Source organism: Gekko japonicus, unplaced genomic scaffold (assembly GCF_001447785.1).
Source record: "Gekko japonicus isolate JY-2015 unplaced genomic scaffold, Gekko_japonicus_V1.1 scaffold615, whole genome shotgun sequence".
Lineage (NCBI taxonomy): Eukaryota > Metazoa > Chordata > Lepidosauria > Squamata > Gekkonidae > Gekko > Gekko japonicus.
Genome location: NW_015161969.1, coordinates 692086 through 704857, shown reverse-complemented (window position 1 = coordinate 704857; position 12772 = coordinate 692086). Strand labels below are relative to the sequence as shown.

General features: G+C 41.0%; 1 protein-coding gene across 1 annotated transcript in view; it reads right to left on the bottom strand.

Annotated features, from left to right (window-relative positions):
* LOC107126133 (dystrophin-like) overlaps positions 1-12772 on the bottom strand; it is a 402970-nt gene that overhangs the window by 213490 nt on the left and 176708 nt on the right. The window contains exon 24 of the mRNA XM_015429648.1: positions 5407-5568. Within this exon, the coding sequence (XP_015285134.1) occupies positions 5407-5568 (162 nt within the window). The remainder of the gene's footprint in view (positions 1-5406; positions 5569-12772) is intronic.

Here is a 12772-nt window from a genome sequence, read left to right as displayed (position 1 = left end):
CCCCCCCCCCACCTTCTAGTATAGGCTAATGGGGTCTGAACTTGCTGAAATTGAAAGGGGAAAAGATCTTGGGGTCATAGTGGATAGCTCAATGTAACTATCAACCCAGTGTGCTACAGTGGTGGAAAATGGATTATTAGAAAAGGGATTTAAAATAAAATGACTGATTTATAATGCCTTTGCATAGAGAATGTGGCTCATTTGGAAAATTGTGTGCAGTTCTGGTCACCATATCTCAAAAAGGACATTGCAGAAAAGAGGGCAACCAAGATGATGAGGGGCTTGCAGCACCTTTCCTGTGAGGAAAGGCTGAAGAGTCTGAGACTTTTCAGTTTAGGAAGAAATGACTGGGGGGCATGATAAAGATAAAGGTAAAGGTTCCCTTGCTCGAAAGCCAGTCAAATCCGACTCTAGGGTTGCGGTGCTCATCTCCGTTACAAAGCCAAAGAGCCAGCGCTGTCCGAAGACGTTTCCGTGGTCATGTGGCCGGCATGACTAAACACCACGGCGCACGGAACGCTGTTACCTTCCCACCGAAGTGGTACCTATTTATCTACTTGCAGTTTCTTGCTTTAGAACTGCTAGGTTGGCAGGAGCTGGAACTAGAGACAGGAGCTCACCCTGTCTTGCGGCACCCGGGTCTTGAACTGCTGAACTACTGACCTTCCACAGCCTGCAGTTCAGCGTCTTAACCACTTGAGCCACCGCATGATAGAGGTTTATAAAATTATGTATGGGATGGAGAGAGATGACAAAAATATATTTTTTCTCCCTCCCCACAAATACTAGGACTCCAGTTGAAGTTGATGAAGCAGATTCAGGACGGACAAAAGGAAATACTTATTTACATAGAGAGTGATTGAAGTATGGAATTTACTGCCAGAGGATATAGTGATGGTCATAGGCATAAAGGGAATTAGATTAATGGAGAATAGGTCTATCAGTGGCTATTACCCATAGTGACTAAAGGGCACCTCCACATTCAGAATCAGTAAACCTCTGAATATCAGTGCCAGAAAACATCATCAGAGGAAGGCCATGGCCTCTATTCCCTGTTGTTGGCCATCCAAAGGAAATGGTTCACCACTGTGTGAGACAGGATGCTGGCCTAGATAGACCATTGGTCTGATCCAGCAGGGCTTTTCTTATGTTCTTATGATTTATCAACAGTTTATAATCAAACCTTGCCATTCAAAAATGAAATTAGTACATTGTGATGTCACCAAAAAGGTGGCTGTTTCAAGTGATTGGGATATACATACAGAGCCAGTTTGGTGTAGTGGTTAAGTGCGCGGACTCTAATCTGGGAGAACCGGGGTTGATTCCCCACTTCTCCACCTGCACCTGCTGGATGACCTTGGGCAAGCCATAGTTCTGTCAGAGCTGTTCTTGAAAAAAGAGCAGTTTCTGTCAGAGCTCTCTCAGCCCCACCTACCTCACAGGGTGTCTGTTGTGGGGAGGGGAAGGGAAAAGGAGTTTGTAAGCCGCTCTGAGACTCCTTTGGGTAGTGAAGGGCAGGGTATAAATCCAATCTCTTCTTTTCTTCTTCTTCATCTGAAGGGCAAAACAGACTAACAGTGCAATATACTTAGAAGGGTCTAATTCTACTTAAATTGATTTAGAAGGGTATACTCCATTGAGGATTGCAGTACAAGGTTGCAATCCTTTGCACTAGCTTGGAAAGTAGGCCAACAGAATTCATAAACTGTTGTGGCAGACATTACAGTGAGTTAAGGTATTATAGCAGATTTCTTGGAGAACATTTGAAAATTAATTTGCTGGAAAAAATGAAAGTAACATCATCTTCCCTGGAATAGGAATAGAAAAATTAAAAGGGGAAGAAACATCACAGGAAATAACACAACATATATAAAGGTACAAGGCCCTGTACTGCCTTGGACCCTCATATCTCCAGGATCTCCTCTATGCTCTGCCACTACAGCACCACTCATGTGTTCAGGGCTGACTGTAGGTGTTATCCTGCAAACAAGCAAGATCAAAAACCACCCATACACGTTTTCTCTGTTGTGGCCCCCACCTCCTGGAATGGCCTGCCTGAGGAAGTCAGGAATAGGGATGGGCACAAACTGAACCATGAAGCAAAATATGTGATTAATTTTTCCCTGTTCATGATTCGTGAACTGAAGTTTGAGAAAGGTCTACTGTCACAAACTTCCAGAATTTTTAAAGGCAGTTTGTGGGGTTTGTGCCAGTTCATGGCCAGAGCAGAATGCAGGGATTTAAAGGGACTCTGAATCCCTTTAAACCCCTGCTTTCTGCTCCAGCAGCAAACTGCAAAAACAGCTGAGTGGCTGGGAGTGTTCCCCAGTGCTCAGCTGTTTCAGGTTTTCTTGTGCAGGCTCTTTGAAGTTTAAAGGGACTGCACAAGAAAACTGGAAAACCAGGAGCGGCCTGTCTGGGGTTGGGGCTTGGTACTGCTTCACATGGAAAGGCCCCATCCATCAACCGATCCAGGAGAGCTCAGATGCTTACTCCCCTCCTCCCCTGAGGTTGCCCCCAACACCCTGACCTCCCTTACACAGGAAGGCCGATTAAAGAGAAAGGGCTGGTGGAGGAGGAGGGGCTGGCAGCAGACAAGGGGCAGCCAACTGAGGTGATTGGCGGCAATGTGGAGGAGACAACTGTGGTGAGCTGTGCAGCAGCAGCAGGGATGTGGTTGTGAGCTGCAGTGACAGTACAACAGCCACGCCCATCCCAGTAGCCCAGGGCTGGGCTGGGGAGTTGGTGCCAGCAGGAAAGGAGGCCGCTCCAGCCTGGGGGACCTTGTGGGTTGGGCATCTCCCATGGCCAGCCCGCTTCCTGCTGGGCCGAGTTTGTTGCTACCACTGGAGGATCCCCAATCCATGTGGTCCCTGGGATGGAGCGGCCTCCTTCCCTGCCAGCATCACCTCCCCTGCCTGGGTAAACACCTAGCCTCTCCTGGATCACCAGGTGATGGACAGGAGCTTCCCCTGTTGATGCGTTCCCCAGTTCCAACTCCAGACAGGCTGCTCCCCATTTTCTAGCTTTCTGGTTCAGAAAGAAAGCCGGAAACAGCTGAATGTTTGGGAGTGCTTCTGCAGCTCAGCTGTTTTTGTAGCTTTTGTTAGAGAGCCAACTGGTCCACTTCAGTTTGTGGTTTGGCCACAAATCACAAACTGAACTGCATTTTTACAGTTTGTGCCCATCCCTAGTCAGGAAGGCTCCTATGCTCCTGCTATTTGGGAGATTATGTAAAACAGGCTTGCTCAGGATAACTTTCCTATAAATGTATTAGGACTAAACTATAATGACATAGTTCAGGAAGGTGCTTTATGAAGAGTAAGGGATTGTGGATTATACCACTGCATGTCATTTCATTGTTTTCTACTGAAGTCAAACCATTTTATTTCATTATATCTACACTCTGTATCATGACTAATATCCTACCCTTATACAAATTTTAGTAATCCTTATCTTAATATATTGCTTATTTGATGTATCCTCCTACTGGTTATATTTACTGACACTGTGCTTATTAGTTGTCTTTTCATATGGAATATTATCGATTTACATTGTGCAATCCACTTTGAATATCAGTGAGAAAGGTAAACTATAAATACAGTAAATAATAATAATAGGAAGAGAAGGCAACCAAATATCATATTAAGTCTTACTCTGAATATTCCACCAGGCATAGAATTAACCTGACAAAGGAAGTCAAGCGATGATGCCAATTACACAGAATGAATGTTTCATCATACAGTAGATTTCAACATTGAGAGATTTTTTGTAAATGGCAGTTGCCATAAATTGAAAAAAAGCATCCATGTTTATTACAGAATTTGTTTTCAACCTTCAACTTCTATTTTTCATGCTTCTTAAATGTTAAAAAATTATGATATATGAGCTATGGTAGCACAGGGTGCAGCAGTTCACAACCATGTCTTATATATTGCAATTTTCCCCCATAAAAGCATAATCCATAATTTAGCATTTCAAATTTCACTATTTGCCATATTGATGGAATTTAAATATATTATGGACTTCATTTTCTAAAAGAAATGTTAAATGAGTAAAGCAAGTTTAGGGTTTCCATTTCCCCCCTCAAAATTTCCATTTTATTCTGATAAAATCTTTTTCTGTCAGTGACATTTTTTAACAGGATCAAAGTCTTTATCATTAAATTCCATGGTACTACTATTATTAGGAAGGAAATGCATCTTGTCATAGCAATTGCCATACCATGGAAGTTCCATCTAATGCTACACTGTTTAAAAGATTTGATCATGTATAACAGTCCAATAAATGCAACTAGTCCAATAATTACATAATTGCTTTTATGTTTGTTTGTTTTTTAATTAGCAACTGCATCATCTTAAGTTTGATGTAGCAGTAATGCTGGCTTTCTTTTTTTATTTAGTTTTTTTTTTGTTAACAAAAATTGAACTCTTACTTATTTTTAAATAGCACACACTCATTCTTTGGATGACTGCATTTCATAGTGTCACCACCAGATGGATGCAATGCTAAACTTGAAGCTGAGACATCATCAAACTTATCCTTTAAAGTTTTTTTTTTTTAAGCAAAATACATTAGGTCCAAAAGCATAGAGTTTACAGTTTAGAAAACTTTAGAACAGTACCAAAATTATCACCAACATATTTCTTAGATGTGTGTGTGTGGGGGGGTTGCCTTTTGTGAAGAGTATGACTGTTTAAATATGTACATATTCAAGCAATAGAAAACATTCACATCTGAGTCACGATTTACAAAAAAAGTGTATCATTAAATGAAGTATTAAACAGAAAAGTGCATTCACTTCAAGTAAAGTATAATTCATTACATACAAAATTAAGAAGGAAAAATACAAGGATATTTACACAATTCCTTTCATAGTAGATTATGATATCAACCTTGGATATCAATCCAAACTTGGATATCAATCCAAGTAGTTAAAAAAGTATCTGTGATGGCATAACTCAATTCATGGGATAACTAATCAGCTTTACTAGGAAGTCAACTAAAAGCAGTAAAGTTTATGAGCAGCTGATGGCATGATAAAATAGCACTGGGGATTTAACAGTATCAATTTTGCTACTTTAAGGTTATAGCACAACCTTCACCAACATGACTTCTGATTTAATGTCGTAAAATAATTTTGTGTTAGTATAAGGAAAGATAAAATGAATGTAAAACACAGTTGTACTTCAAGATAAATCTGACCTTTAGAAGATCTATATTACTGTGTGTATTGCTGCTGTTGTATTCCAAGTGGTAATCTGGGAAATATGGATTGCAAACTGAATTTCCTAATTCAGAGCACTGAAAATTCTAGAAACCCCCACCAATCAGACAAAGTCAAAGAGAGTTTTATTGGCCTTTTTAATGGCAAAACTACTTAAGACTTATATTCATAAATCTTACCTGTGCTTCTTGAGGTACTTGTGCTGCATCAATTCTATCTGCAATGTAACCTGATAACTGTCGATCGATGAAAGTCAGGGACTCTTGGATTAACTGAAGGGTTTTGTCAATCTCCTGGGCAGAGTGGATACTTTGTTCAAGAATCTTTTGTCTTCTCACAGCCTGAAAAGATATTGAAATATTAAATCTCCATTGGAAAAAACACTGGTTTTAGCTCAAAGAAGAATGTCCAGATGATGCACAACCACCTTTTTATAAGATAAACGTCTCTTTTTGCCAGCCATTTTGCTTTTTAAAAAGAAAATGAGCAAAAACACATTTCTAATATTTAAACTGCCCCTAGAGAACCGAAGCAAACATTTAATAATCCTATGGTGGGTAGAAGACTATAAAACTAAGTTCAACCACTCTCTAAGGGCAGTTTTCCATTCTGAGGCCTAAGGGACCTCCTGATCTCATTATCTTTCCCAAGAGATGTTCTTTCATTACCGTCATCAAAGTCCATTTTAGATAATCCATTTCAATAAGTGAGAAGGATAAAAGATCTGTTTATAAAACAAACTCTCATACAGGAGGTATAAATAGTTCTTCAGGACATGGATTAAATGTAGTTCTCAAAGGAACAATTACATTCTCGTGCCTCTAAGGCTCTTCATGGTTCATTCCTCCTCACCTTATTTAAAGTACTCCTTTAAAATTCAGCGTTAAATGTTACAACATCTGAGCAGCGCCATAGTCAAGCTCATCCTGAAATTAGTATAATAAATTGCATTGCCTGATATAGATGTATGATTTTATTAACAGTACATGTTAATCAATGATGAATTTGTTTCGGGTGTTTATTTTATGAATTTCAAAACTGATTTTTCTGGAACACTGGAGAGAGCTGTTCCTTTAAAAAAGTAAGTGTCTCAAAATGCTGGTATGTCTTTCTTTTTTCAGATAGTCCCCTACTTAGAGTTTAGTAGCATCTTTAAGACCATCAAAGTTTTATTCAAGGTATAAACTTTAGTGTGTCCACACACTTATTCAGATCCAATGAAATGGAAGTTACCAGTCCATACATATAGGTAGCGGGTGAGCAGTAAATTAGCATACAACATAATGAAGGTGTTCATTATGTCGTATGCTAATTCATCATGTTATATGTTCATTATGTTGTATGTTCTGGATACAGGTATCTGCACAGACTATGTGGAATGGAGGCTGAAATAATAATAATAATTGACCAACATGGAGCAGAAATGCTGGCTGAATCCGATCCAAACTTTATTTATCATTTTTCAACATAATGTTTCATTGTATGACATAAAAATAAATGTGCATGAAGTTCTTCTTTCTTTATATGTAAAGTTAACTTTACAACATTCAGCAGTGGTAAACAAATCCATTCTTTGGCAAGTTGCTTTCTGTACTGGCCTTAATATTTAATTAAATTGAGCTTTTAAAAGCAATAATAGAATTATGAGCAATTGGGGAGAAGTTAAGCTAGGGTTAGAAGTTACCTTTTCTTTTGGTGATAACACCAGAGTTGCCACCAATGCTCCCTCTAAGCTGTGGAGTCTGGTGAGCAAAAATTCTGCTTTCTGAGGTACTGGCATTAAAGTTGTGAGCCAGCAATTTGGCTGCTGCAGAAATTAGTTTGCTCTGGAGCCATCCTTCCTGAGCTAAGACAAAAATGTGTGAGCCGGAAGCTAAAAAACTGTGAGCCGGCTCACACTAACTCAGCTTAGAGGGAACACTGGTTGCCACTATATTTATTTATATACCCCAACATTTTTTCACAGCTTTAACAAAATTACAAGGAACTGTGAACAGGTTAAGGCTGGATTTTGTGGTAGCAATAATTAGAAAATATGGCTATTAAATACAAAAACCTGAAGACTGAAAAAATGAGCTTGGCTCCAAGAAAAGGCTGCTTTAGGTAGTGCTTCTTTACACTAAATCACTTATATGTGTTAAGCTAAGCTTCTTTCTTTTACTCACCTTCGTCTTTCCTATTATTAAACATGTGTAACTCTTAAGTGACATAACAGTGCTATATAGTCAATCACATTTAGTGATGTAACTATATCAGAAGTCAAACAAAGTCCACTTAGTGTGAGGGTAATGCTTTCTGGAGGCTAGCCAATCCAGGATCACTTAGTGAACAGGCTAATAATATGATGATGACACAAAGCCTGTCAGTTCTGGCTACATGATAACATCACCAAAGGGAAATGAAATCAAGTACAGAAAACTAAAGAAGACAATGTAAATGAACAGGCTAAAATTTTTGCATGCCTTGACAAATAATTATTGCAAGATAGGGGCACTTTATGGTATTCCCCAAATCTATTAAAAATATAGCCCTACATTTTCTTAATTGCTGATTTCTTTGCTTTTTTCTGTTCAAGAACAGCAATTTTCTCTTTCTGCTCCCTTACCTTTCTGACCACTAGTTATTGATTGTTGAGCCATTAAGTAACACAAGAAAACTTTCCATAGACATAGTGACAATATAGTAGCTATTGAGAAAGGGGAAGACAGGGCAGATCAGCACAGAACAGATCAGTAATGATCAGCACAGAATCAAGTTAATTATTTTAATGCTGGTGGGGCAAACCAAGGATTAGGTCCCACAGAATATATTTGTATGTGCACAAAGCATAGAAGTGGGCAGGCAGAAGTGCTCAAATTAATTCCTTGTCTGTTTGCACTGATTGACCGTGACTTCCACATGTGCAAGACATAGCATAGGGTATTTCAATTTCAGAACCAAACTAAATGAAATTATACAATTTGTTGTATATTCCGTTGCTCTATATGCATGCCGTTATTTTGTTAAAAATTATATTAAAGCAGTATGTGTTGCTGCCACAGTTGCACTACGGCTTGCACGTGAAGAACCGGGAAGGAGGTGACGAAGAACTGGAGGAGAAAGGAGCGGTGGAAGGCATCTCCTATAACCTAAGAGAGAAGAAAGGAAGGCGCCCCAACATCTGATGAACCTTTGACTGTGCTGCAAGGACATATTAGTACTAACCTAAAAGGACTTTACTAATCTAACTAACTTTTATCTTTGACAGGTAAAGAAGCAAGAAGATCGACAACTCACAGTGGAGAAATGGACTGTATTAATACGGCTAAAAGATTAACATACTAATATACTCATCACTCGACCTTTTCTTAATCCCTCTATATACCCTTCCCTTTTTCTGTAAATTTAAAGCAATAAAATTCTCTCCTTTTTAGGAGAGTTCAATAATAATAATAATAAAAGTTTGCATTCTAGAGGCCCATAAACAAGCTTCCCCAGGTCTCTGTTTTCCAAGGAAGGAAGGAAGGAAGGAAGGAAGGAATGTTTCGGGGAGAGTAGAAGGAAGGAAGGAAGGAAGGAAGGAAGGAAGGAAGGAAGGAAGGAAGGAAGGAAGGAAGGAAGGAAGGAATGTTTCGGGGAGAGTAGTTGAGTTTCACTAAGAAACCCAGATTCCTAATAATGTTAGGGAAACTCACAGTAATGACCCAAACCAGCCATTTCTGTCTATATCTTTGGCATGGCAATTTCATTATGCACCACTCTACACCCAAGTCCTCCTCTTCTTCTCCATCCAGATTTCTCAGGTCTCAGATGTGAAGGGAAGGGATTCTCAGGTTCACCTTGTCCTTCTCCTGTCAGGATGCTCTCTTCTCTACCACTTCTGTGCAATGTTCCCTCTATGATGTGGAGTCTTGTGAGCAAAAATTCTACCTTGTGAGCTACGGGCATTAAAGTTGTGAGCAAGTGATTTGCCTACTGCATAAATCAGTTTGCTCTGGAGCCGTCCTTCCTGAGCTGAGACAAAAAATTCTGAGCTAGAGGCTAAAAAACTGTGAGCTAGCTCACACCAACTCAGCTTAGAGGGAACACTGCTTATGTGCTCTCTCTCTCTCTCTCTCTAGCCTTGGGCATGGAAGCATCCCCAACTACCTCCTCTCAGCCCAAAGCTGTGAGGGAATATATAGTCCTTCACAACCCCTGCATGTCTCACCCCTCATTCCAGTCTTGTGGTGTTGTTGGGACTGCCCCCCCAGCTGAGTCTCCTTGTCTACATTTTCTCCAGGTGGGCTTTCCCTTTGCTGAACCACCACTGCATCAAGGGATGTGTGTCTCCAACAGCTAGTTGGAGCTGGTGAGATCAATCCGACTAGCAGACACATCAGTAAGGCCACCATCTGTGGTCTCTAAGGGATGTCTGTGGGTGGTATCAAGGTTGGTATCAGAGCCAGGGTTGGATGCCCCGCATGTTCCCAGACACTGAATCCTTTTCTTCAATATCTCTGTACTCACAGAAGTATAACATGCAAGCTGTATTTTGTGCGGCCCAACCAGCTGCAATTAATGGCCATTTACATGTTACATAGTAAACAAGAGCATAAGCTTTCTTGCACTTTTGTTGTTCAGTCGCACAGTCGAGTCCGACTCTTCACGACCCCATGCACCAGATCACGCCAGGCCTTCCGGTCTTCCGCCGTACTCTGAAGTTTGCTCAACTTCATGTTCGTTGCATCTATGACACTGCCTAACCATCTCATCCTTTGCCGTCCCCGTCTTCTTTGACCTTCAATCTTTCCCAGCATCAGGGTCTTCTCCAGTGATTGCTCCCTTCTCATTTGGTGGCCAAAGTATTTGAGCTTCAGTTTCATTATCTGGCCTTCCAGGGAACAGTCAGGGTTGATTTCTTTTAGGATTGACTTGCACTAGAGTTAACTTTTTTTAGATCCAATATCATTTAAAGAACTGCTTCTAAATAAGTCCAACAAAAATAACTACACACACAAACAAACAAAAATCAAAACCAACTGGCCAACAAAAAGTTTTACTGTTACTGAAGTTACACTTTCCTGTATTGGACACATTGGCAGCCTGTACAAAAGAGAATGGAAAGAAGCAAGTTTTCATTTCAGTTTACAAACATTTTCCATTGCTAGATAGCCTGAAGGCAGTCCTTGTTTGCCATGAGTGACAGGTGAACGATTATTTACAAGCCTGATTTAAGCAGCATGACTGTTATACTCAAGGTAGCCTGAAGTGGCTAAAAACGTTCCTCTCCTATACACATCAAATCCCACTCCAGGAAGAATCTGCACTAAACAAGAACTTCCCTAAATGTTTTTGCAGAGCTCTGGCTTTCACTGCTAGCAACAGAAAATGTGACTACCTGCTCACAATCTTTGAAATCACATTCTCCATATGTATTTGGATGTTATGTATTTTAAATGTTGTTATTTCTAAAATAGATGGCCTGTGAAAATAATTTTTAAAAGTAAACCTCTGTAGTGTTAGATGCCTCTCAAATGTCAAGAAAAAGTCTGAACTATTTCAGATAACCAGATTCCATTCTTTATTCTCATTGTAGTATATTATTTATTGAACGTTTCCAATATACCAATTTTATCGACATGATTTTTCACTTTTCTGACTTGCCTAACGATAACTATGTAAGGCAACATTAAACTTGACATTTAATTCAAAAACTACAGTTTATTTCCCATGGGTACATTTCAAGGGGAAGGCATTTAAAGCTTATCCACTGCTTCAATGAAAGGGGGAAAAAATCTTCATAATATTATTTGGGATTACAAAACATCATTTTACCCAGGTAGATAATTTGCCAGGTTCTGTGACCACATTATGTATTAAGACACTTCAAGTGCTTGAAATACTCTTGTTCAGTTAAAAAGCACATCATACAGACAGGCAAAAATGCCAATAATTGCAAGCACCATGAAATTCAATAAACAGCTCTCCAAAATACCAAGGCCAGATACTATGCCTCTCTTTTCACAAGAATGTAAGAAGCACAAGTGCTTTCCAGGAAGGAAGTAATATGGAACAACGGCCAGCTTCTCTAAGGTTTTTAGCCTTTCCTCTCCTCCAGGTTTCCTTGCATTTTAAAGCTTTTTAATCCTGAACTGACCTAGAGGTGAGAGACTGTGATGTGAGCCAGTGGAGTAAGATATGTTGGCAGAAAGACAAAGACCTGCCCTGAACTTGGAAGACCTTTCCCCTTTCCTGTTTGTATACAGTGTATTTTTGTACTATTTGCCACTTTGGGTCCGAAATGGGAAGTGGCATGTAAATACTTCATTCAATGCTTAAATGCAGGAGTAAATGCAATTCTTAAATGAATAAGAGTAGACTAAGAGCTGAACAGAGAGACAGAAAAATGTGCTAAAATATATACCTGATACTACTTCTGAATTTCACAGTATCTCTCCTTATATATAAATCTGTTTTGGTCATGGACTCCCCTGAACATTCCAACAGGCTTCCAAATCAGTTGGCTCCGTGATCTGTCATTCAGAGTAAGGCCCATAGCCAGGATTTCTTAATTCAGGGGGCCTTTAAATAAGTCAGGGGGCACTGATAAAATAAAAGAAACTCACACTCGCAGGCAGGGCCGGATTTAGACTTGCTGAGGCCCTAAGCTATACAAAACCCAGAGGCCCCCCACTGCTTTAAATTACATCAGCTGGTCTCAGAAAAATTTAAAATATATACGCCTTTTTAATATTTGAAATCATTTTTATATTGTGTTTTTATTTGAGGCCCCAGCAGATTGCGAGGCCCTAAGCTGTAGCTTATTTAGCTTATGCGTAAATCCGGCACTGCTCGCAGGCAGGAGCAGGGTTATCTATATATCTAATCCTGAAGTCGCCCCCTGGTGTGCGGATACTTAAATCCGCACATCGGGGGGACCTGGGAGGAGGGAGAGGTTTGTGCGCACGTGGGGCGGTCCCCACGTGTGCACAAAAATCCAAATTCTGGAAAAAACATCGGGAATGTTTAAATCCCCCCGAAACTCACAGAGTGTCCCCTGCGCACGCTTGGGAGGGAAGCAGCGAGCGGCAAACAGGGAGGGGGGCCAGAGCACAGAGACCTTTCTTTGACCCGCCAACAGCCAAACAAGCGAAACCCAGAGCTGGACACCTCTCCCCCCACGCCTCGCCCGGCCGCCCCTCGTGCACAACTCTGAGGCTCTCCTCAAGTTCCACGTGAAGAGGATAGCCTTTCGGAGAAAAAAGCCCACCCAGCCAGGGGGGGAAGATTGGCTGCCCGAACGAGCATGAGGCAGAAGGAGCACTCCGGTGGGGTTTAAGCAGCAGGAGCTGCTGTCGTTGCTGGTCGGGAGGGGTGTGTGTGTGGAGGCAGAGCGCAGCTAGGACGCTGGAGGAATTAGCAAGAGAATCGGGGGTACTTGCCCAAGTGGGGACGAGGAGGCTGTCCAGGCGCTCGAGCTGGGCTGAAGGAGACGGCTTCCCCACCACGTTCATTTCCACCGTTCCTTCGGAGCCGGGGGGGGGAAGCCGCCGCTTGGGAGGGAAGCGGCGAGCAGGGAGGGGG